This window comes from Chanodichthys erythropterus, chromosome 15, assembly GCF_024489055.1.
Source record: "Chanodichthys erythropterus isolate Z2021 chromosome 15, ASM2448905v1, whole genome shotgun sequence".
Lineage (NCBI taxonomy): Eukaryota > Metazoa > Chordata > Actinopteri > Cypriniformes > Xenocyprididae > Chanodichthys > Chanodichthys erythropterus.
In genome coordinates, this window is record NC_090235.1 from 25121708 (window position 1) to 25145915 (window position 24208).

Below are 24208 nucleotides of genomic sequence, written 5' to 3' on the forward strand. Positions count from 1 at the left end.
CCAACTGAATTAATTGGTTTTTATTTCTATAAAAAGCAAAATGACAGTGGAGACGAAATGTAAATGTAGTGGTGGCATATTCTATTCTATTCATATTCTAGCTTTTCACCTCGGCGCGAAATCTGTCTGATAGCCAGACAATGGAAACTCTCTGAACACTTACAGGCAAAATAATTCAAGCAAAATCTGCTCACATAAATGCATGACAATTCAATGAACACTGTTTTTGAGAGTCTATTTTTTTCCGACTGTTACCCCAGATGCACTTCACCGAGTCAAGATGGGCCAAAGTGTTCTGCCCTTGCAAATAAGATTTCATATGCACTGTGGTAAATGTGTCATTTCAGGCAAAACATTTGCCTGTGACAGTTAAGGATGATAACATTTCCACATGCTGTCGACTGAAGTGCAAATGTGCAGCATATAAAGATCTAAACGTATATCATTAGCCTGAGTGACACAGCAGAGAGGTGGGCTAAATTGTCCATTAAATAGTCTCCAAACATAGTCTAAATGGACCATTAAGACAGCCGTAAACTACACAAGAGAATATATCATAACATTGCATCTTTTTGTCTAAAATGAGATATGGTGTAATGTTTCTCTTTCTCCATGTACTGCTGACTGAACACTGTTTATTTGAAACTTTCTTGGCCCATAAAGCATCAACGCAATACATGCACAGAATATTAAAGTACAAATGCAGTAGTTTGCATCGCTGGGAACTTCATTTACCGTTTATGGCTTCGAACCACATTGAGAAGTAGAATAAATCTGCTCAGACTCGAACAACCAGAAAAAGAAAAGAGTGGCAATGAAATTAAAAGAAAATAGTGCCATTCAAGGTCTTACAGTGTGGATTTCGTCTGGTAATAACCCATCATAGCCTTTCCTACCCTGATTCCCTCGGGAGGGAAAAGGCAGAAAGCATGCAGGTATTAGCCTCGGATGCTACGCCGTGAAAATCCAGCATGATAATTGTGAAAGTGTGTGTGTTTTACATTCAGAAGGCTGAGAGGTGTGCGGTGTGTGTGTTCAGGGTGTGGAGTGGACTCTTCCATTATAATACAATTTTGCCTTTTCGCATTCTCACTCTTCCTCTGAATAGGAGTTTATGTTACAGATATTAGTGAGCTGTGTCAGACATTTAACTGGCTTTTATTGATCCTCGGTTTCGATCCAGCAAAAGCACTTTTTTAATGGATTGTAATGGATCTGCACTTTGAAGTCCATCCCTTCACTAAATCTCAGCTTGTTTTCCTCTCGTTCTCTGAGATGTTTTTTTGCATGAGGATTTAAAGAGTTTTTATTTTTTATTTTTTTTTATTGCAATCAAAGCGCTTGCCTTGCCTGTTTTCCCAAGAGTCCATTCCTTCAGTCTCCTCTACAGTGAGTCTAATGGGTAGTCATGGAAGGAAAAGAAAGATCTAGAATTAGTCTGTGGAGTGTGTGGGCTGAAAGTCATTAGTAATTGCCAGTATATTGTGGTCATCACTGCTGTGTCGCTCTGCATCAGAGGATAGATCTATGTATATTTAGCAGACACAATCTGCCTTGGCAGTTCTCTAGATGTGCACTTGCTAGCTTTTTAGTATTTGTAATGATTCTTATGCCATTTTTTATGTTATGGCTATAGGCACTAGTATGTACACTATCAAAGTATGGACACTTTCTAAAGCATAGTAAATACAAAATCGGAGACATACAAATGTTTATGAATCATCTGGGTTACACTTGGTCAACTTCAGACATTCTGTTAACATGTCGATTAACTTTCATTAGAGTATTAGTAGACTGTCTGCTTAAAATACACTCTATTTTGACGCCCCTTAGACAGACATTCTTCTGACTATAAGTAACTTTGCAAGTACATCAACTTATTCTAACCCGAACCCTAACAGATAACCCTAACCTAACAGTCTACTTACAGTCTACTAATACTTTAATGAGAGTTAGTTTACATGTAGTAGACCATCAAAGTAAAGTGGACCATTGAAATAAAGTGTTACTATCATCTGACCTCTTTCTAAAAACTGTCTGGATTTGCCAGTGTCATGCAAGATCCTGTCCCCTTCTTCAATGACTGATGCCCATAATTGTTTAATCAAAGGGGCAAATTGTTTTTTAGATTCAGTAATAATATGATACGTAATTTAAAAGACAAATTAACATATTTTCATGATTAGGGCTAAATACACAGCACAACGATTTTCTATCATTTGTAATCAGGCAGAGAATACAATGCCCGTAAAAAGTGATCTTGGCCAATGGAATGGGTCGAAGGAGGATAGGATCTTAACATCAGAATGACACCAGAATATCTATATCAGGGCTCTACACTGCGACCATTTCAGTCGCATTTGTGACTAAAAATAACTGCGTGTGACTGTGAAAAAATATTTAGGCGCACTGGTGTGAGTGACCCGACCTATTCTCAGGAACAGATCTATAATACAATCGGAATAAAAAGTACAACTCCCAAAATGCATCTACACTGAACAACCAACAGTTACTGCAATCAGCTGTGTTTCATGCCTTCATTCAAAGACTTTGCTTCAGTCAGCAGAGCAAGGGCGAAAGACATGTACGACGGACTTGCCAGACTATCTCATGCCGCTGATGTTTCAGTCAAATTAACTGGAAATACTACATTTGGATTATCATAAGCAAGGTCGGAAATTAACGGTGGCTTGGGGCAAAAATGCCTCCAAAAATTAATTAAAAAACACACAGTTTTATGAATGTCCATGCGCATACTTTCAATTTTCAAGTAGCGGCAATTCAGAGACGGCAATTAGTTGAATGGTGGGTGGGTTCATTATTATTCTTAATGACAATCACAACACCAGAAAATTACAATGACAAACTCGCTTAAATATGCAAGTTTACATTTTGCTTTGCAACCAAATTTTCATCCATCGACTTGTCATTCAGAAAAGTGAGGCAAAATGGGTGAGGTGAAATCTGACTCCTGCTGCTGATCTGTGCTGTGTTCAGTTTTTAACTGTATCTGTTCTCTAACTAAACTAAATGACTATTATTACTATAGAAAAATCAAAATGACGTTGGGGGCAGTGCAACGGTCAAGATGGGCAAGTGATGTGTGTTGCGGCTGAACCCCAGTAACACCGTCTATGGCAGCAAGACCGTCTGATTGGTAACAGTCTGGTTGGGTCTTATTGTTCTAACTGAATATTGTTTAACATTTAAAAACAAATTTTCTATTTTAATTTAAGAAATTGACGAAATATGATGCATACATTTAATAAGTTTATAAAAAAAAATGCTCTTATAATGGTAAAAAATTGGAAATTATTTTAAAGGGGAAAATATAATAATATTTAATTTTATATTTTTTATTATAAATACAATAAAATCCACCTATGAAATATTCAGTATTCTATGAACCTTAACAGATAAATAGAAACCCTTCTATATACACACGCACATAGAAGCTGTGCATATGCTGATTTTGTATTTCACAGTATCTAAATTTAACAAAATGTACTATACATATCCATGAATACTAATGAGGTCACATTACACGCCCTTTCAACACCTCCAAAGTCTGATGTGCCTTTATTATCTTAAAATGTTTGGTAACACTTTAGTTTGAGTCCGGTTCTCACTATTAACTAGTTGCTTATTAGCATGCATATTACTATAGGATAATGGACGTTAATTAGTACTTATTAAGCAAATTTTAATGCATTATTCTTTATGACCATATTCTACATCCCTTAATCCTACCCAATAACTAAACTTAACATGTACCTTACTAATGATTAACAAGCAGTAATTAGGAGTTTATAGAGGCAAAAGTCATAGTTAATAGTTATTTAATAGTGAGAATTCAACCATCATCTAAAGTGCGACCAAATGTTCATATTGCAAGATCATTTTCTGTCAAAATCATTGCTTAAAAATTTCAGTTTTAGAGACATCCTCATACTCACTGTAGGATGTGACATGTTAGGAACAAATTTGGGGAAGCATTTGACCTTCAAAGTCCAATCTTGCATCAGATGGCGGCCCTGGCACTGTGTGGCGCTGGCATTCAGCGGTGAATGATGACACCAGTACCCGCAGCATGAATGAGGCCAGTGCATTCCAATGACCACAGGTCGCTGTTTCCCCAGCAGACATGAGTCAACACATTGTCATATGCCCAAACCCATCTGGGGCCCTTTTCACAAACACGTCCAGCACTGTAACAGGCTCAGGCTCAAAGATTTACTGACACAGTAGCCCAGTAGCCACAGGCTGTGAAAATGGATCTGTTTGCTGCAAGACAACATGGTGTATAACTGTTGCAAAAGCATCTCTGCTATCTGGAGCAGCGCACAAATATTTTCAGAAAAAAAAAAAAAAAAAGATTTGTGCATGATGGCAAGATAATATTTACTCTGGTCCAACCTTGTTAGCTTCCTACAGACTTTTTGTAAAGACAAGTCGGTATGAAATGGAAGTAGCGATAGACTTTTCTTTCCTATTTTGACATACATCCGGGTAAAACGGCTTCTTGAACAAGAACAAATGTAGGGAGGGACATTGTGGTTTTCTATTGGTGGAGCTCATGTGATTGACAGGTTGTCCCACCCTTGTGGCAGTAAACACGTCATTAAAAGAGATATCGCTGCAAGAGCGTGGGAAAGTTATTTTGATAAAACATTATGAGAACACCTGAATAAAAAAATAATGATGTGCACAGAAAAATCATTTATAATAAATACTGCAATATTCCATTAAAAAACATATTTTCAACTTTTATTTCATGGTGAATTTAAGGCATTAACGCAAAGTCCCTTTAAGACAAGTCATTTCACTTGGCGGCCATCTTTGAAACGCTTCTTGGGCATGCAAGTGTATCTCCTATCTCTTTGAATGGGGAAACATCAAATTCTCCAAAGCTGTCTGCCAACCTTTCGATTAAATTTCATATTTGAAATCACCAATGAAATCTGACAACAACTGTCTCACATATTTTGTTTCTAAACGCTCAATTCATGACAAAAAACAGTATTTTCCAGGCTGGATCAAGCTAATGCGCAGCTCACTAGGTTGTAGAACAGAGCTAAAGTGATTGATTTATAATGAAAACTTCTTCTGTTTCTTTTTCAAGAAAAAGCACTAATAAAGTACTGAAAGTCTGCTCAGAATATACTTACAGAGCCCCTAATTTGCACTGGAGTCTTAATGTAGTTGCTTTAAACAAAACACTTTCTTTCTATCTATATCTGTCTCTCTCTGTCTCTCTCTCTCTCTCTCTCTCTCTTTGATTCATAGCATGGAGACAGTGAGCTGTGACTTGTACATGTTCCTCCATGTGTTGTCTACAGTGTTACATCACCAGCTTAGTCATTTGAATATATCCTCTGCGTAATTCAGAAAGAGAAAGACTGTGTATATATATATATATATATATATATATATATATATATATATATATATATATATATATATATATATATATATATTTTTTTTTTTTTTTAAAAGAAGTCACTTATTACAATTTTAAATAATTGTTGTCTATTTGATTATATTATAAAATGTTTGTTCTTGTGATGCGAAGCTGAATTTTAAGCATCATTACTCCAGTCTTCAGTGTCATTTGACCCTTCAGAAATAATTTTAATTTGCTGATCAAGAAAGATTTATTATTATTATGTTGAAAACAGTTGTGTACAAAATTTTTCAGGATATTTTAATGAATAGAAAGTTCAAAAGGACAGCATTTTTTTAAATAGAAAGCTTTTGTAACATTTTACACTACTGTTCAAAAGTGTGTGGTCAGTAAGAATTTTGATTTATTTATTTATTTTGGAATGAAATTAAATATATGGGGACATTCTATAGACAATGATTTTTATGTTGTACAAACTGTATATCCCCTAACTATATATATATATATATATATATATATATATATATATATATATATAAATGTTTATGCAGATCAAATAATTTATTTTTATTATTTTTTTATGTATATAGTCCCCCCACATTTTTTCATCCTATACTTCAAATAAATGGTCATTAAATAAAAAAATAAATAAATGCAATATAAGTGCTCAAATAAATAACACGCATGAAAGACTGTAACTGATGTGCCTACAAGCACTGTGCCCAGAAAGGGATAACAGATCACATGACAGTAAACATTCCATTTTGTGTAATTAAAGCACATTTATTTTGGAAAGGCAATAATCACAGGATCCCTTCATCATGGCATTTCCTTGTTCAAAGCCCTTTTTCCACCAGTAAATAATTCATACCCCAGCTCTTCAAAGTGGTGCAGAAAATGTGACCTAAATAAAAAAATTCTCAAAGCCAGAAAAAAAAATCCAATACTAGAACAAGGCTGAAAAAATATGAGACTGGATCTTTCATCCATGTCTACTGCACTTACATTTTAATAATACATTATCTAAATACAGTCAGACAATCGTCAGTGGCCTCAAGAAAAAGGCTTGAAAACCACTGCCTCCATATGAAACGTCTTTTGATTTGACACCGAATGTGGTACATCCTTCTGCTGTTTTACAGAGCACAGGCAGCCATGTAATCATCACAATAACCAGTCATGTATATAATACTCATTTGTGTGATGTCCGTAGTTTAGGGTAAATGCTGTCGTATTGAGAACAGAGCGCAGGGAGGCACAGCAGGAAGGCTGCTAATGTGGCTAATGAGTGTAAACTGGACACACTGCTCTCAGACTGAGTGCAAACTCACAGCGAGATCTCACTGCTGGGAGCGCCTGCAGATACAGTGCAGCTCACATATGTACAGTCCACAAGCACTCATGTTCCTGTCTATTCTGATTTTTTTGTACTATTGCCACAGTGAAACCTTCAAATGAAGGCATTAGCAACCCATGTTTCTTACATAATGTGATGCCTTTTTTAATTAAAAGGGCAGTGTTGTAGTCAAGACCAGCTCATTCCAGTCTGAGTGAAGGCCGAAACCAAAAGAAGGTCAAGTCAAGTCCATAACAGGACCAAAATATGGTCTTGGACTCAGACTTGTGGCTTGATTTTCACTCTCTTGGTCATTGTTCTGGAACCAGTGTTATTTTTAGCATTATTTATGTACTTGTATAATATTTATTAATATTTTTTATTTAAATTTTATTTGACTACTTTTCATTTTAATGTTAGTTTAAGTTTCAGTATTTTTGTTATGTGCTTTTGTCATTCTTATTTTTATTTCTATTTAGCTTTAGGTTTTTAGTTTAAGTTTTTCATTGAATATTTATACCTTTTTTTATTTATTTCAGTGTTATTTCAAATCAATGAAAATTATTTTTAATAGATTTTGTTAACAATAACAAAACTGCCAAGACCATATTTTCATGGTCTTCTTGGTTCTTGAGTCTGAGATCATATTTTCCCGTCATAGGGCCTGTTTACACCTGGTCACTTCAGCCGTTTTCTCTGATCGGATAGCTATCTGATTTATAAAAACGAATGCATTTACACTTGGCCACATAAATGTGTCTCCACAAAACGGATATAAATCTGATCTTCAATTCCCATGCTATATGCAGATTCAATGTAGTTCACGTCACCGAAAGCAACAAATATGACCTGAATTTTATTGATCATCAGCTAATTTAAAAATTAAAGAACGCAATAGGAGAGAGCACAGCAACAGCACTGGTAAGATCATTTAGTCTGTTTACTTTTAATGAAGATGATTGCCTGTGACTTGCTTTCATTTTGATTTGCGGCAGTTTGCGCGTTGTCTTGCTAATAAATACTCAGCTACTCTAATGCATGCAGCAGTAGCGCTGTCATATCTGACTATAAATGTTATTTAGCCTATAACATGCTCTCACACATTTATTTTTTAGTATTTTTGGGAGGAGTTAAATTTACATGTGTTTCGGAGGGCATTTAGACCTGGTCTTTTCACGGTCGGATAGCTATCCGATCAGAAAAAAAAAACGTGAAGTGACCAGGTGTAAACAGGCCCATAGTCTCAGGAGCAAGTCGACTTGATCTTGACTTGGATTCGCCTCTCTTCTGGTCTTGGTCTTGCCTTGGATTTGCCCCTCTTCTGGTCTCGGTCTTGACTTGGATTCACCCCTCTTCTGGTCTCGGTCTTGAATTGGATTCGCCCCTCTTCTGGTCTCAGTCTTGAATTGGATTCGCCCCTCTTCTGGTCTCGGTCTTGACTTGGATTCACCCCTCTTCTGGTCTCGGTCTTGACTTGGATTCGCCCCTCTTCTGGTCTCGGTCTTGAATTGGATTCACCCCTCTTCTGGTCTCGGTCTTGAATTGGATTCGCCCCTCTTCTGGTCTCAGTCTTGAATTGGATTCGCCCCTCTTCTGGTCTCGGTCTTGACTTGGATTCACCCCTCTTCTGGTCTCGGTCTTGAATTAGATTCGCCCCTCTTCTGGTCTCAGTCTTGAATTGGATTCGCCCCTCTTCTGGTCTCGGTCTTGACTTGGATTCACCCCTCTTCTGGTCTCGGTCTTGAATTGGATTCGCCCCTCTTCTGGTCTCGGTCTTGACTTGGATTCACCCCTCTTCTGGTCTCGGTCTTGAATTGGATTCGCCCCTCTTCTGGTCTCAGTCTTGAATTGGATTCGCCCCTCTTCTGGTCTCGGTCTTGAATTGGATTCGACCCTCTTCTGGTCTCGGTCTTGACTTGGATTCACCCCTCTTCTGGTCTCGGTCTTGAATTAGATTCGCCCCTCTTCTGGTCTCAGTCTTGAATTGGATTCGCCCCTCTTCTGGTCTCGGTCTTGACTTGGATTCACCCCTCTTCTGGTCTCGGTCTTGAATTGGATTCGCCCCTCTTCTGGTCTCGGTCTTGACTTGGATTCACCCCTCTTCTGGTCTCGGTCTTGAATTGGATTCGCCCCTCTTCTGGTCTCAGTCTTGAATTGGATTCGCCCCTCTTCTGGTCTCGGTCTTGAATTGGATTCGACCCTCTTCTGGTCTCGGTCTTGACTTGGATTCTCCTCTCTTCTGGTCTCGGTCTTGACTTGGATTCGCCCCTCTTCTGGTCTCGGTCTTGAATTGGATTCGCCCCTCTTCTGGTATCGGTCTTGACTTCGATTCTCCCCTCTTCTGGTCTCGGTCTTGACTTGGATTCGCCTCTCTTCTGGTCTCTGTCTTTAATTGGATTCTCCTCTCTTCTGGTCAGGATAATTTTTACTTCATTCTGAAGCAAAAACTCTAGTCTACAACCTCCAATACCCAGAATCCTTGTGAACACAGTTTTAATATATATATTTTTTGGCCTTATTTCAGTGACTTAAGTTTTTTGTTTTTTCAACAACCACGCATAAACGTTATTCCTTCAAAAACACAAACATGTACATACATATTACATATTATTGTAGCCTAGTTTGTGCTGAATACAGTGTAATGACACTTTCTGCATTAATATGTTTATGAACAACTGAAAAAAGCACAAATGTCAGGGCATGTCAAAACTTCTCCAGGGCCCCAAAAATCCTCAGACCCCTGAGGGTTAAATAAGCTGGTCTCAACTACAACACTGGAAACAAGATATTTAATGAAAAAAAAAAAAAAAAAATACAGGGCTGCATCTTTGAGAATAGGACATTACAGAGTCCAGATTAAAACCTGATTCAAACCAGATTTTCCAACTGCAGCACCACAGTGCAATGCACCTGGAACATGTGTGCTAAATGCTAGTCTAAAAAGTTTTCTACTCAGGTCTAAGACCAAAAAATGTCTACCCTAAATATATTCTGTACCTTCCATTGACCTTTTCCAAAAAAACATGTATTCACTAGTGAGCGACAAATTGCTAGTTAGACAACAGCAAGTTATGTTAACAACAGTCTTTAAGCCATTAGCCTGATTCATTTAACATGCAGCGATAACAAAACATAAAAAAACGTAGAAAATAAGCAAAGGTGTTCATGAGAACAGTTCAGTGGCTCTGAGGAAAATCTTGATGTGTTTGTGAGCAGGAGATGTGCATAGTGTAAAATCGCACACTAATTGGCTTTCTTCAGCGCATCTCTTCTGTCCCTGTGGTCTTAATCAAACAGCCTGAGAGAAGCTCCATCCCAGTAAAATCATCCTTAGACTAAAGGTGTGGTCACATTTCTGTGAAATCTTCCAGGCAAAAAAGCTGTAGTGTAGTAATGTATGAAGCACAGCTCACACAGAAATCACTTTCAAACCAAGCAGCTTTCTGTTGGACAATGCGGCGAATCCATGTGACCAACTTGAACCTGTCGACCAACAAAGAGGAAGTGACATCATTTGCATTTAAGGAGCCAAGAGTTGGCAAGTTTTACTCTCATTTAATATTCATTACTTGCTGTTTTTCCATGCTTGACAAGATTCATCAAGCACAACATATCTACTCATACAATAAAAATAAAGTGGCCTTGGCTCAACTTGAGCCATGTTGATTAGTTGAATAGTAACACTTGACCATTTTTGGTGTAGTTTTGTTTGCCACACCAACAGACAGTCTTTCATTTAGGTCATGCTTATCAAATGGCCCCCAGCACCCCTGCAAAAAGCCCAACCTGTGATTTTTTTTTACTTCAACTTGGAGCCCATGAAAAATGGATAGTGAACAAGAAAGGGTTTGACGTTAGCTGAGCAGCACACAGCAGCAGCACATGTTTTATTTAGGAGTTTACTATGGCACTCTGAGGAATTGCAGCAAAACTAGTTTTACTTTTCCAAAAGAATAAAACAATGATGGTGCAAAAGAAAGGAAGAGAGAGAGGACAGGAACCATCTTTTGTTCTGAGCTTATCAGCCGAGTGAGTACAGAACAACTGATGCTGTACAGTGTTCATAATATGAATTGCTATATTGTTCATAATTCTTGCTGCGCTACATTTGAACAAATTCAGCCTCTCATTGGATATTACTCAGTGTTGCATCAAGGCTGCTTGTGATTAAAGGTTTTCTGAGAATTATTGTTCAGCACTTGTTCCGACCCCAAAATGCACAAACATACAATGCAAGAACATATGTCTCTTTATCATAGTACCAAAGCAAAATAAAGCTTCTCGAAAGGAAGATGACAAATGAACAACAAGGAAGAACGAAACATAAACATAAAGTATGCGAGAATGTATTCGTTAGTCACCAGCAGCACACACTCAAAACCAATGTTACACACGCATGGAGCGTTTTCAGGCCTTCCCACTTAGGTTTCTCTAGCACTGGAAAGCTTTTTTAATATTAATGCAGGTCTTAAAGCAATTGCTTGATCATGACCCTTCTTTTTCCAGTGATATTCCTGTGACCTTTTCTCTTTTGTAATGTTTCTCAGCCATCTCTCTTTCTGCAGTCTTTCTTCAAATCTCCCTCTTGCTAACTCTCTCTCCTCCCCCATCATGAGTGTATACGCCCCCTTACTGCTGATTGGCTACAAGTTTGTTGTGGTGCTCGGTCTGATCCACTTTCAACAGTGTTTTTCAAAAGTCACTTACTGCACCTTCAAGATAATACAAAGCTGTTGTCTTTATAGCATGTCCACACTAAGTGAACAGAGACATCAAACATTTTTTTCTCTCACACCCAGCAGAGGCCGTTTTTCAGAACTGCATTTAGTTTTAGTTCAACAGAGAAATCGACATCTGTTGATGGTAGTTTCTCTAAATTATAAGAGAAGCCATTATTTCTCAAAAACAGGGAAGCGGGATCCAACACATTATGCTCTGAAAGGTTTATGGTGCTATAAAAACCCTTTCTGGCACACATGATCTATAATGGGCATATAACTTGCAGAAAATGAAATATTCACTACTAACAGCTAATTGATCGACAAAGCCGGTCCACTTTTGGAGCAGACTACTTCCAAGATTGGTTGGCAAAGATCTTTAGCTGCATGCCAAATCCTCCATTCATTAAATAATGAAGAGTGGCACGTACAACATCTATGTTTCTTCAACCTCGGGCAGTTTTCCCAAGCCATTATTATTTAACTTTGCTACTTTCCTAAGCACGTATTTTATGTATAGATTTTAGTTTTTTACCCCTGTTCTAGACCCACACATTAAATTTTAAGCTATAAATTATCATTAAAAAGTAGTTATTATCATCATTATTGTTATTATTATTACTGTAATCTTTGGCGTTCTATTTATTATTCTTCCATTTCTTCTTCTTCTTCTTCTTCTTCTTCCACTCTGGAAGTCTATGGCAACCCATTGAACCGTTTGCGGGAAAGTTATGAAATTTGGCACATAGATAAAGGACAGTCTAAAATGTCACCATAGAAAATTTGGAGTCTCTAACTAATCCTTTTAGCACCACCAACTGTCTAAAGTTACACTTATGTTTATTGTTTATGCTAATAACTTTTTAACTGTAAGGGCTAGAAACAAAAAGAAATTTAATTTTGAAGTTTCCGCCATTTTGAATTTTGCAAAAAAACTAATTTTTCGAAAATTTTGTATGAAAATTGGCTTGCATCACTTCAGACGATGCTGGAAAAAAGTTATTAAAAGCTTTTTGATAAACTTAACCGTTTTCAAAATATGTGTGAATGAATTCGACAGAGAACACTCCAAATTGGAAGTGATGCAATATAACACTTTAGCATATTTGGACCAAACCTGGTATGTGTCCTCACAAGCAGCGTTTCGGCACAGTGCCATCTAGTGGTCTGGAGGTATGAAAAATGGCTATTTTTGCTTATAACTTCTGAACCATTTGCCCAAAAATTATAAAAGGTCTCATTAGATTCGAAAACATAAGTCTTTGGCTATACACTAATGGCCAAATGTCAAAATTTTGATTCGCAAAATTTGATTTGATTGGCAAAAAATGCCATCAAAGTCGCACATGTGTCATTTTTTATGTGCTAATATAAATGTCTATAACTGATATATTTTCACCAAATTTGACACACTTGTATGGGTGCACTCTAAGGACACATAAAAATGTGGTGGGATTGTGTGACTTGGTGGCACTATAATTAAAAAAAACATGAATCTGTCACTAACTACAATACAGTATTATGATATAAATTGCTATACTTTATGAATGCATTGGTGTAGCATTACAAAACTTATGTGCCATCAGCACCGTCCCCTGACGGTACTCAAAAAGTTTCAAGACAGTGAAACTGACAGTTTAAAAAAATGCTAATAGCTTTATTCTTGTTTAAAAACAAATCTACAGTAAAATGAAATGAACAAACAAATGTGTCTTATTGACATGATCTGACTGCTTTCTTAATGTTAGGATCACAAGGATGACAATGCAAAGACTGTTTTTCCACATCTTGGCACTTCAAAACGTTTTGTAAGCCTCAGATGCATCTCTATTGCATTGTTGCTGAAGTAATCCTGTGTTTGCATCTGACTAGTATTTACTATTACATGACGTGCAAATCAGTGGGCGGAGCTAAAGAGACAATTATGTAGAAGTAGGCATTGATCTTGTATAGGGGCGGTCTTTCATTGCTTAATAATGTGACAAAATCCAAAATGAGTTGCTTTCTGAGCTTGGTTTCAATAAAAGCTATTTTTGGTCCAACATGGAAGTTTTGAGTTCTGAAACTTACAGGATATTTTTATAGTACAACGTCCTCTTATATGTCAGAAGATCAAGGAAAAATTAGATTTCTCAAATATTGACTCCTTTAAATAGCAACAATATTATCATGTATGAAACCATAGATGAAATTTCTGAACAACAGACTCATTTCAGTTCCTTTTTTTGGGGATTTTTTCCAGAAGTATCTTCCTTTGAGTAGTTTCCGTTTCATCCTCTCACACGTTTCGATTAGGCCTCTAAGAACAGAGCAGGCAGGGATGTGTGAACCTCTCACTAATACTGTACCATTCTGGGGCATCATGGGACATGAGTCACAATCAGGATGTGCGAGAGTTGCTTGTGGATCAGTTGTTACATAAATCTGAGGGCAGATGGTACCCACAAACCGTTCACGGTAACACCCACAGCGAAATGTGAGAGGTGTGTATATGTGCGTGTGCACAATTTGAATTCCTCAGTGCTTAGAGCAGGAATCTCACTGGTTCAACACTGAGCTGGCATCATGTTTGACATGGACTAATGATTATTGCCTGCATTGTTTCAAGTTAAATTAATTAAGGTTGGAGCAGCTGAAATATTCAGGTTATTCAACAAAACTGCCGGCTTCTTTTATTTCCTGCTCCCAGTAAATGCGAAAAGGCAGGTGACATTTTTGTAAATATTCCTCAGAGAGAGAATCTAAATGCTTAATGACACATTGTCTGTCTGGACTGCCAGATTTAATACTCAAAAAAGCTGTCATTTGTGCAAATTCCCAGACTATGAAAATGAAAACAAACCAAAAAAAAGGTTTTCGATAAGAATGGGCAATAGCTATAATTTTATTTTTGATCCAATACCAAGTTCTATCAAGGCCAATATCTCCGCTAGCATTGCCAATACAGTACTATGCTTCTATTAAAGGCTTTTTTTGTTGTTTGTTTTGTTTTAGCAATTTCTAAACATATAAGAGGTAATTATGGCCATTTAACAATACATTTGAAAACCATTTTCTTTTTAAAAATAATAAGAATAGTTAATAATCAGACTTCTGTTTAAAAGTCTGGGGTGGGTAAGATTTTTTAAATGTTTTTGAAAGTTTAAAAGTCTCTTCTGCTCACCAAGGCTGCATTTATTTGATCAAAATACAGTTATTACAATTTAAAATAACTGTATTTTAATAATTTATTCCAGTGATGGCAAAGCTGAATTTCCAGCAGCCTCCGGTCTTCAGTGTCACATGATCCTTCAGAAATCATTGATCATGTGGAACATTTCTTACATGATTATCATAAATAATTATGTAATAAAAAACATAAATAATAAAATATAAATAACATAAATAATATTTATAATTTGCATATTTCATAATATGCTCTGTGGAGTGCTGTTGATGATTGCTTGTGTCTTTTAGCATTTCTGCTTTTGTTCAGACTTTTTTTTTGCCACTACTTTAAATGATCGATATTTAAATGTGAGGATCAGTTCTCTCAATACAGCATTCGCCCAATCCTAGTTGTAGGCCTTACATTAACTTTGTGTGCTAACCTCTCTCTGTCAGTCTGGGAAGCGGCCATATGTAAACAGCTTTGGGAGTTGGCTGTACTTCTCACTCCTGTAGTTGACGTCAAAGAGGAAGACGGCGTCTGCTGAAGCACGTCGACAACAGTCTGGTTCTGGCACATGCTCGGCTGGGAGCAGATGAGAGGCTGACAGGCTCAAAGACATACTGCTTGGATCTCAACAATACCAAGAATAATGCAAGCGCAAGAGGAAACGCCCATGTAAACATCTCTAAATCATAGAAACGCTGTCTATTTATACTTCTCTTGGCCTAATTTTGGGGCTGTGATGGCACAGATTTTCATCAACGTAAGCATGGCGAATTTCTCAGCCTAGCCAATCAAACAAATGCTACTGACAGACAATAACTCTTTTACTTCACTTTTAGCTTTGATGTTATTTTATAGGGGAGTGGACAGAACAAGAATTTATGAGGAGAAAAGGTGGGAATAGGATCAGCTAGATTCAAACTTGCATGTCAGTTTAAACACGTGAGAGCAATATGCTAACCACTTAGCCACAACTCCAACTCCAAAAAATGACACTTTTGACAGCAGCACCTCCATTATGCTTTTACCAAAATATCCCCTGAGAAACATACTCCATCAACAAAATGGCTGCCCCAATACAAACTATGAAAAATGAGAAGTACCTCATGGAAAGCGTAATGCAAGAAACAGAATTCTGTGGTTTTACTATAATCCTTGATGGTCTAAGTATTTTATTTTTTCTTGAATTCTCAGATACTTATTAAAGTTACTACTGTGCAAAGAGACATTTTATTGCACATACTGTAGGTTGCCCTGAGTTCTCAGTTATATATAAACTGAGTATCAACTCAAATGTCTCAGATGTTTATCTCTTTGGAGAAATAAAAAAAGAGACAAAAAGCCAATTGTTTACACACAGTAAGAGTATAAATCTATAAAGATTGATGACAAATGTTTCATATGGAAATCAATTAAAAACTTTTCCCTTGTGAAAAAGGAGTACACATTAGCATACTTTTAAAGAGTAGCCTACTTATTATCAAAATAATATACTTTAAAAGGATATATTTAAGTGTGTAGTGAATGTAATGTTTTTGGACACCTAATTGCATGTAGATTTACAATTAAATGAAAAATGTATTATATTTTAAATTAATAAATGCAATTAGTTGAACTTAAGAGTTCTTTTTTTGACCCAGTTGAGTAGGACATAAGTAGATCCTTATCTGTAATTTCATAATTACTTATATTGTCTTTGAAATATAAAGTGTACTGCCAAGCATTTATAGTAGACTAACCTACTTTAATGTAATTTCCATTGAAACTTGTGAGATTTATTTAAATATTTGACTAGTGCTGGCAAAATGAGTCGGAATGCACACAGGCTAATTTCGAGCTACAGGCAAAACAAGTTAAAAATGTCCATTTTGGTCGAATTTGAGGTTTTCACAAAAATTAGCTCATTAAGTCTTTGTCTAGCAATCCCAATGCTCCAAATAGCAATTAAACATCTAAAAGTATCTTTATTTCTATGTATTCTGATAGGAGTACCATTCCTTTGACCACGAAAAGTGTTGTGTTTCTCTGCTCGCTTCTCGACGTCTGACACTTCCCTCAGCACAAGTTTGGTATTGTTGTAAAGCGCAGCATTCCAACTGTAAATATTCATAGCAAATTCTGGATGGCATGAGTCTGAACCAATGAAATTATATTTTCAAACTTACACTGATGTAAACAAAACGATCGTACTTGTACTGACTGACAGATCCGAAGCGTGCATACAAAGACAGTACATACAGAATTACAGTATTTCAAAAAATCTGTCTTGGCGAGCCTTCACGCAAACATTATCTGTTATGTCTAAATTGAACATTTGGTTAACTGTTGGGGAAAAACATCTGATGTGTAACTAGGGCTGGACGATTATGGCCTAAAATCAAAACCTCGATTAATTGAATATTTTAACTCGATTATGATTAATGAACGATTATTTTGTTTCTGTTTTTTTTTTGTTTTTTTGCCCTCATAGTTCAAGGTTTGTACTGTAAATATGACTATTAAAGGTGGGATATTTTTTCCTATTGAAAGAGCGATCTGACACAGCTCACTTTCAGCAGTTATTTTATCTATGGTTTGTAACATTTCTTACAGATTTCTGCTCGTTGTAAATAGTTCCTTCAAAAGTAGAAAAACATATGCTATAATAACTTTTGAGTTTCTAAGCTACTGTTGTCATAAATCACTGGACAGTGCTGACAACTAGTTTCTGTGTTCCTCTCAGTGCGCGCGATCTTCACGCATTGCGCAGCAACTGTTTGTATGAGTGTTCGTGCCACAAAGCAGCTGTGCGAGCGCGTTAGCTAAATATAATAATACACATCAGATCGTCTAATCGCTTGAATGTCCAAAGCATAAAACATACAACTGACAAAGTTTAGTGAATACGCAAGTCTCACCGCTCGCGCGCCATCACTGTGTTGAACTGGCCGGTTAAACCTCCGTGTTTTGCTTTTTTGCCACTGACTGGACGGGATGGAGTCATGTGGCTACATACGCTGTACTATGTTTGTAAGTCGGAAGTATTAACAGTATTAAAAAAACAAAATAACCGACATGGGAAAATTACGTCGGTTAGAGGTTCTGAATTTCGGTTTCGATTACTTTTCGATTAATCGTCCAGCCCTATGTGTAACATTATATTAGAATTAGATCCCTGTGATACAGTATATAGGTTGTCTGTTTCATTAATGTTAATCAAACAATTGTGGAATCATGGAAAAATGTTGAATATATATATATTTCCTATAGATATGGGTTTTGACATGGTTTGTGCTAAATTTGGTGTTATTGCAGAGATATTAAGGTTTTTAGGTGATTTTGTTTTGGAACCTTCAGAAAACTTTAACTAGATTTTTTTCAAAATGTACGTTGCTGACTCTATCTACTTCAAACGGGTAATTTTTTGTTGGATTCCAACAAATCATACACCATTTTGAAGGTTTTTTGAGAATAACAAAGACTCATTTTTGAAAATGTGCTCATTGCGACTCATTTTTCCAGCACGGGTCACATATATTTGTAACTGTGAAGTTGCAATTTAGTACATTTAACACAATTTTAAAAAGTGAACTTTGTAATAATGTCAAATCAAAAGTTTCACTGTAAAGTACATTTTAAACTATTATGTTTTAATATTACTTTTTCATTGTTTAAAGTTATTTATTAAATGTACTTATTCTGATGTGTTGACTAACATACTAACTAAAGCACATGTAAAGTACTTAATTTTAATTTTTACTTTAGTGTTATTTAATATTACACTTAAAGTTAATATATATTTTAAGAAATATACTCATGAAAGTGTACACTCTTTAAGTCCACTTGATTTTTACTCATATATTATCTACAAATACAGTTTTTTTAAGACTTGAAGTGCACTACAAGTGCACATTCAATACAATTAAGCACACTACTTTTTCAAAAGGGTTGACTTTGAGAACAGTTTGAGACTATGAGCTACAGTATGTTACTATCCAAGATGTGAATGCTAGAGATCAAAGTCACATGATTTTTTGATGTGCATCTGAGAATGTATTCAGTGAATATGTTTTCATCATTGCCAAATGAAAATGTATCCATCCTCTAAGTTTTATTATGTGCATTTATGAGCATACAAATGTAAAAATGATGAGCATGGAAAACCTGTTTGTGTTGCCATCTCTTTTAAATTCCAGCAGAAGCCTCCTTTCACTCTCCATTTGAGATGAAGCATTTGACATATTAACAAGATCTAATTTGTGATTGTTCTTTCCTGCAGGTATGCTCATTTCTCTATCAAGGGAGGTTTGCAGTCGCATCTTGGCATTGCATATCAATATATGCAATATGCCTAATCTCATCTAATCACTTTTATTATGATGTTGTGAGCATTGTTACCTTAATCAGGGTTAGAACAGGGACTACTTCAACAGTATAATAACTTCACAAACACCACCTGTGAGTCTGGCCTACAATAAGGCATCTATATTAGTAACAGAAGTAACAGAAAATAGCATTCTCCCATGTTTATCGTTTTCTCTGCTATACAAAAGATGCATATCGCACAAGGGCACGATATCATCCGAGCGCTTAGGGAGAAAGGAATGTCTCAGCTCAAAATAATCATTCTCTCATAGTCTGGATGACATTCAATTTGATTCAAAGCACTCGAGTCATGTTAATATCTCTGCACATTGCAAGCACTGATGTAAGCCACTTCATAACAGAGGAGCCATTCAGATCCACTGAATGCCAAGTGATGATTTGAGAAGCACAAAGGAAGCTCAGCACTATTTAATTACACAGTACGCAGGAGAGGAATGCCTGTGGAAACTGACATCCTAACAGATTTCAATGGCTCTTGAGGTCAAAAGTTTACTCTAGGGCTGTTTGCATGTTGGCACATCTCTGGAGGTTCAAACACGTGCATATAATTTCATTGATGAAAACACAACCGTGTTAGCTGCCACTCTCGTTTTTTTGGCTCTCAGAACCGACTGATGCTTTCATTAAATATAATTACACAATCTATCAACCAGCCGCCATTTCCCATTCTCATTAAACACATCCATTAAATTAAAAATAAAAGTACAGAATCTTAGTGTTGAAGTGTGGTTTTGATGAAACTGAAGTTCATTCGTCTCTTTCGCTCTTATGAAACGGATCAGCAGGTGTGACTGAGGAATCTCCAGCCGTCGGCCCTCTGCTGTTCCCCATCCAGCCTCATAATACCACAACGCGGCCAAGAGGAGGGGCACGGAAATGGATACGCTGCTAGAAGAGCGTAATGATGTGCACCTGGTGCTTATTGCCTCGTCACTGCTGCCATAAAACTGCTTTTTCACCACCAAAGAGATTCCAGCAATGAATACATGAAGTGACCCCAGACCCCTGGACCTGCTGTCCCGTTTTCATCTTTGCTTTTTGAATTTTCATTACCCCATGCATGGGCCTGCTCAGTTCCCTTTGTTTGTTTTATTTTGTCATATAAAAGCCTTTCTGAGGCGTGTCACTGCTAATCCCATTGTGGATGTGTACGCTTCCCATCACCCAGGCTAATTAAAGATCTACTCATCTGGGGTTAATGGGAGATTACTTCACAAATTAGGACTTCTGTAAGCTTATCCTCAGGAAGACAAGACCAGTGTAAGACCACAAATACATTAATTAGAGAAATGGCAAGGTTATTTTTTCCATTTATGATATTTCCCTGATCCATTCACTGTGTAAAAATCATACCTTTTAATATAGGGGTACACCAGCTTGTCACTGAGGCAGTACCTTAAGGGAACAACCTTATCTACACTGAAAATATACATGTTAGTGCCTCAGAGCTGTAATATGAACCCTTTAAGATATTAATATTAACTTTTTAGGGGTAAATAAGGTAAAAAGTTGTCCCTTCAAGGGTACTGCCCCAGTGACAAGCTGGACACTTTTTGCAAAGTTTTATCCTGAGTGTTGATGTTGATGTTAAAGTAATCATAGTAGTCATATAAGTAATCAATCTCTCCTTTATCTTTTGAGATAAAGTTCATAACACTAAGAAAAATAACTGTAAGAACTCCAAACTTCACCTCCTGAGATATTTATAAAAATCTAAGATGTACAATATCAAAAACTCATTCAGAACTTCTGAAACTTTCTGACATCAGATGAACACAGGACCATCCAATTTTCTTAACTTTTGTAAACCCAGCCAGCATAATCACAATGAATGCATCCAAACCTCACAAAATTATTTCCACACTAAATCCAGCATAAACTCCGGCACAATATATATATATATTTTTTTTTATTATATTTTTAAACACTCAAGACAGACATCACTACCTGAACAAGGGCTGGACGATTATGGCCTAAAATCAAAACCTCGATTAATTTAACATTTTACCTTCGATTACAATTAATGAACGATTATTTTGTTATTGACTATTAAAGGTGGGATATTTTTTCTTTTGAAAGAGTGATCTGACATAGCTCACTTTCAGCAGTTATTTTATCTATGGATTGTAACATTTCTTACAGATTTCTGCTTGTTGTAAAGCGGATAAAGATGAATTAGTACAGTACCAGCAATGAGAGCGATTGCGTGTGTGAATTAGTTTTGCGTGTGTGAACTATTTATTGTGAAGCTGTGGGTTATAAATAGTTACTACAAAAGTAGAAAAATATATGCTATAATAAGTTTTGGGTTTCTAAGCTATTGCCAATTTCTGTTCCTCTCATGGAAACCGGCCACTTTTATGGAACAGTTTTGGAAAATTGCCAGGTTCTCTTGGTGAAATGTCAGCTGGCTTAGAGGCTGACCACACATCTGCCAACACAAAAGTGAAAGCGTAGGAGCCCGGAGGAGATTCCTCAGTGGAATTCTTTTATAGTCATCCATGCCTCACATCAGAGAGATTTTAACTACATTACTTCCTCGAGCCATGTGTGCCGGCGGCAACCTGAGTGTACTACTTTTGTCGGTGATGTGCTAATACACAGATTAGAGATATCACTGAATATTGCAAACAAGAGGGGGAGGTAGGCTTAGAGTAACCGAACGCTGACTTCCTGTTAAAATCACAGTATTAACACACTAAACACCCCCTCGGGTCTACTCAAGACAGAGGTCTTGGGAACTTTACTCATTTTTCCAGTTTTTATCATCAGAAGTGGATTACGTTTCTGGCCCGGCTTTGCCAACCTTTTGATTTAAGATAGTAGTATTTATGTCACAGAGGAAATCATTAGCGCCAATGTATGGAATGAATTCTTCAAGTATGTAAACTCTCTCAGAAACATGCCATTTTGAGGGGAAAAAAGAGAATAGTCAATGATATGCAGAAGAATATTCACATTGCCGATTTTATGAAGCAGATATTGGCTGTTGCACAAACCTGCACGAGATTCCACCCCTCCAACGATTCAGCGATGATTGAAGTCACCGATGGACACACGCCTCCAAAGATCATCAAATGTTTCGGACCGTAGCAGATTGCGTCAAAGAAGGCCCGCAATCCCTTTGCATTGTCACACTGAAGAAAGAAAAAGAGAGGGGAAAAGGAAAATTAAGTCAGAAAAGTTTATAAATATACTGTACATAGAATAGTAATGTCAGGTTTTTTTATTTTAAATTTACAGTTCATTCACTTAAAAAGCAGGTTTCAACCTTGTGAGCTTTTTCTTGAAATACATTCCTCATGTACAACCAAAAACCCAAAGCATGTTTCTTTCATAATATGTGTATTGGAACAGTGGAAATGGAGGAGAGAAAACATGGGCCTCGAATTTCTGAATGTGAAAACATGGTCTGACATACAGGAGAGCCCTACCGCTGCGGCACTATGTGCCTATTTCATATCACTATGGCAACGCTCTTGGCTCTGTAGATGTGTTGAAGGAAAGAAAAGATGTAGCAGGGCTATTGATTGTGATGTGAGCCCCTAACTGTTTTATCTTTGATTTTCTGATGTTGGTAATGATATTTCAGTCCCTAGTAAACACTTCCGAAGGTCAATTAACAGCAGTCAGCTTGACCTGACTGAATCCTAGTCGTTAGCAGAAAAGTCTCAACACTACACACGGTAACCCAGTCAAGAGTTTCCACTTGCCTTTTGACCTTGCTTGCTAAAGCGCCTTCTTGTCTTGTTTTAAACAAAGAACATGTTTCTTTCTAAGATTTAATTTTGCAATACAAGTATTATCATTTATTATTATTAATTAATATTATTAATTAAATTATGTTTTTAAATTAAAATTAATACATTTTTATATCTTTTAATGAACCAAGCAAAATATTAACTGACGAATAATAATCCTAGGACTGGTTTCACAGACAGTTCTTAAATTAAGCCTGATTAAGTCTTAGTTCAATTAGGACATTTAAGTAGCTTTTATGAACATGCCTTAGAAAAAAAAAAACATTACTGGTGTGCATCTTGAGACAAAACAATGGCACTGACATGATTTAAATAGGAACTATTATGCCCCTTTTTTACAAGATGTAATATAAGTCTCAGGTGTCCCCTGAATGTGTCTGTGAAGTTTCAGCTCAGAAAACCCCACAGATCACTTATTATATCAGGTTGTAAATGCCCATTTTTGAGTGGAAGGAAAAACATGCTGTTTTTTTTTTCAAAATTGGTGATTTTTGTTTTTTTGCAGAATCTGTTAGTTGAGATCATGAAGAAGCATCTCCGTGTTTTAGATAGCAGTATTGGTTTATTTAAAAGCGTACATTTTGAGGTTGAAATCGGCTTGTTTTTAAGAGATTCTATCTCGCAGTAGGGGCGTGTCATTGTCTGTTTGTATTTCCATACTGGAATCGGATACGCCGGCTTTTGTTTCTTTTGTTATTGCCACCGCCCTCCAAGGGAAGCGTGGCTACTTATTTATGCAGCGCTCTGGCCGGCTCTAGCTGATATCAAAATTAATGAAGAGGGACGCCGCAAAGAATATTGCAGACGAGCTGAACCGTGGCCGTTACACCGAAAATGTTTTGAAGTACAACATACGGCTGGATTCTTTAGCTGCGGAAAAAGAGTGGCAGGACATGCAAATTATTGGACATTTAGAGGCAAACAGACACATAGTGCAAACTTCGGAGATGGTTACATCCACAGAGAAGACCCCGTCAAAGAGAAAGTGTGCCTGAACAACTTATTTCATTGGAGGCAACAAGATCTTTTCTGTTTCTTATGGGGTGAGTTTCCATAAACATCAAAGTTTGTCGTTTTGTGTTCGTTCTAAGAACACGTAGGCTACACGTTATCTCATGTGTCTATTGTTATTAGCTAGCTCAGGACTGTCATTTTAATTGTAATCGTTAGCATCGTATCACTTGCCAACCCCCATTACTATAATGGGCTTTTAGATGGTAATTTTAGCATGTTAATTTGAATAACGCTTCAACTGCTTGAATTGACTGGTGTGAATGACTTAGCTCTTGTAAACCTTACTATCCTTGAATTGAATGTGACGCTAATAATTTTAGCCAGTTACTACTTCTTAACAAGGATTTACTAATGTAATAGTAAATGTATCAGTGTAAATTCCTACGTAAGTAAAAGTATAAAGTATCCGTAGCCGTAAAATGTGTGTTATAAGTCAAAAGTAAAAGTATTAAAGAG

At 36.7% G+C, this 24208-nt stretch overlaps 1 protein-coding gene across 1 annotated transcript in view; it reads right to left on the minus strand.

Moving 5' to 3' along the window:
* gabbr2 (gamma-aminobutyric acid (GABA) B receptor, 2) overlaps nt 1-24208 on the minus strand; it is a 243340-nt gene that overhangs the window by 156122 nt on the left and 63010 nt on the right. The window contains exon 2 of the mRNA XM_067412257.1: nt 21977-22114. Within this exon, the coding sequence (XP_067268358.1) occupies nt 21977-22114 (138 nt within the window). The remainder of the gene's footprint in view (nt 1-21976; nt 22115-24208) is intronic.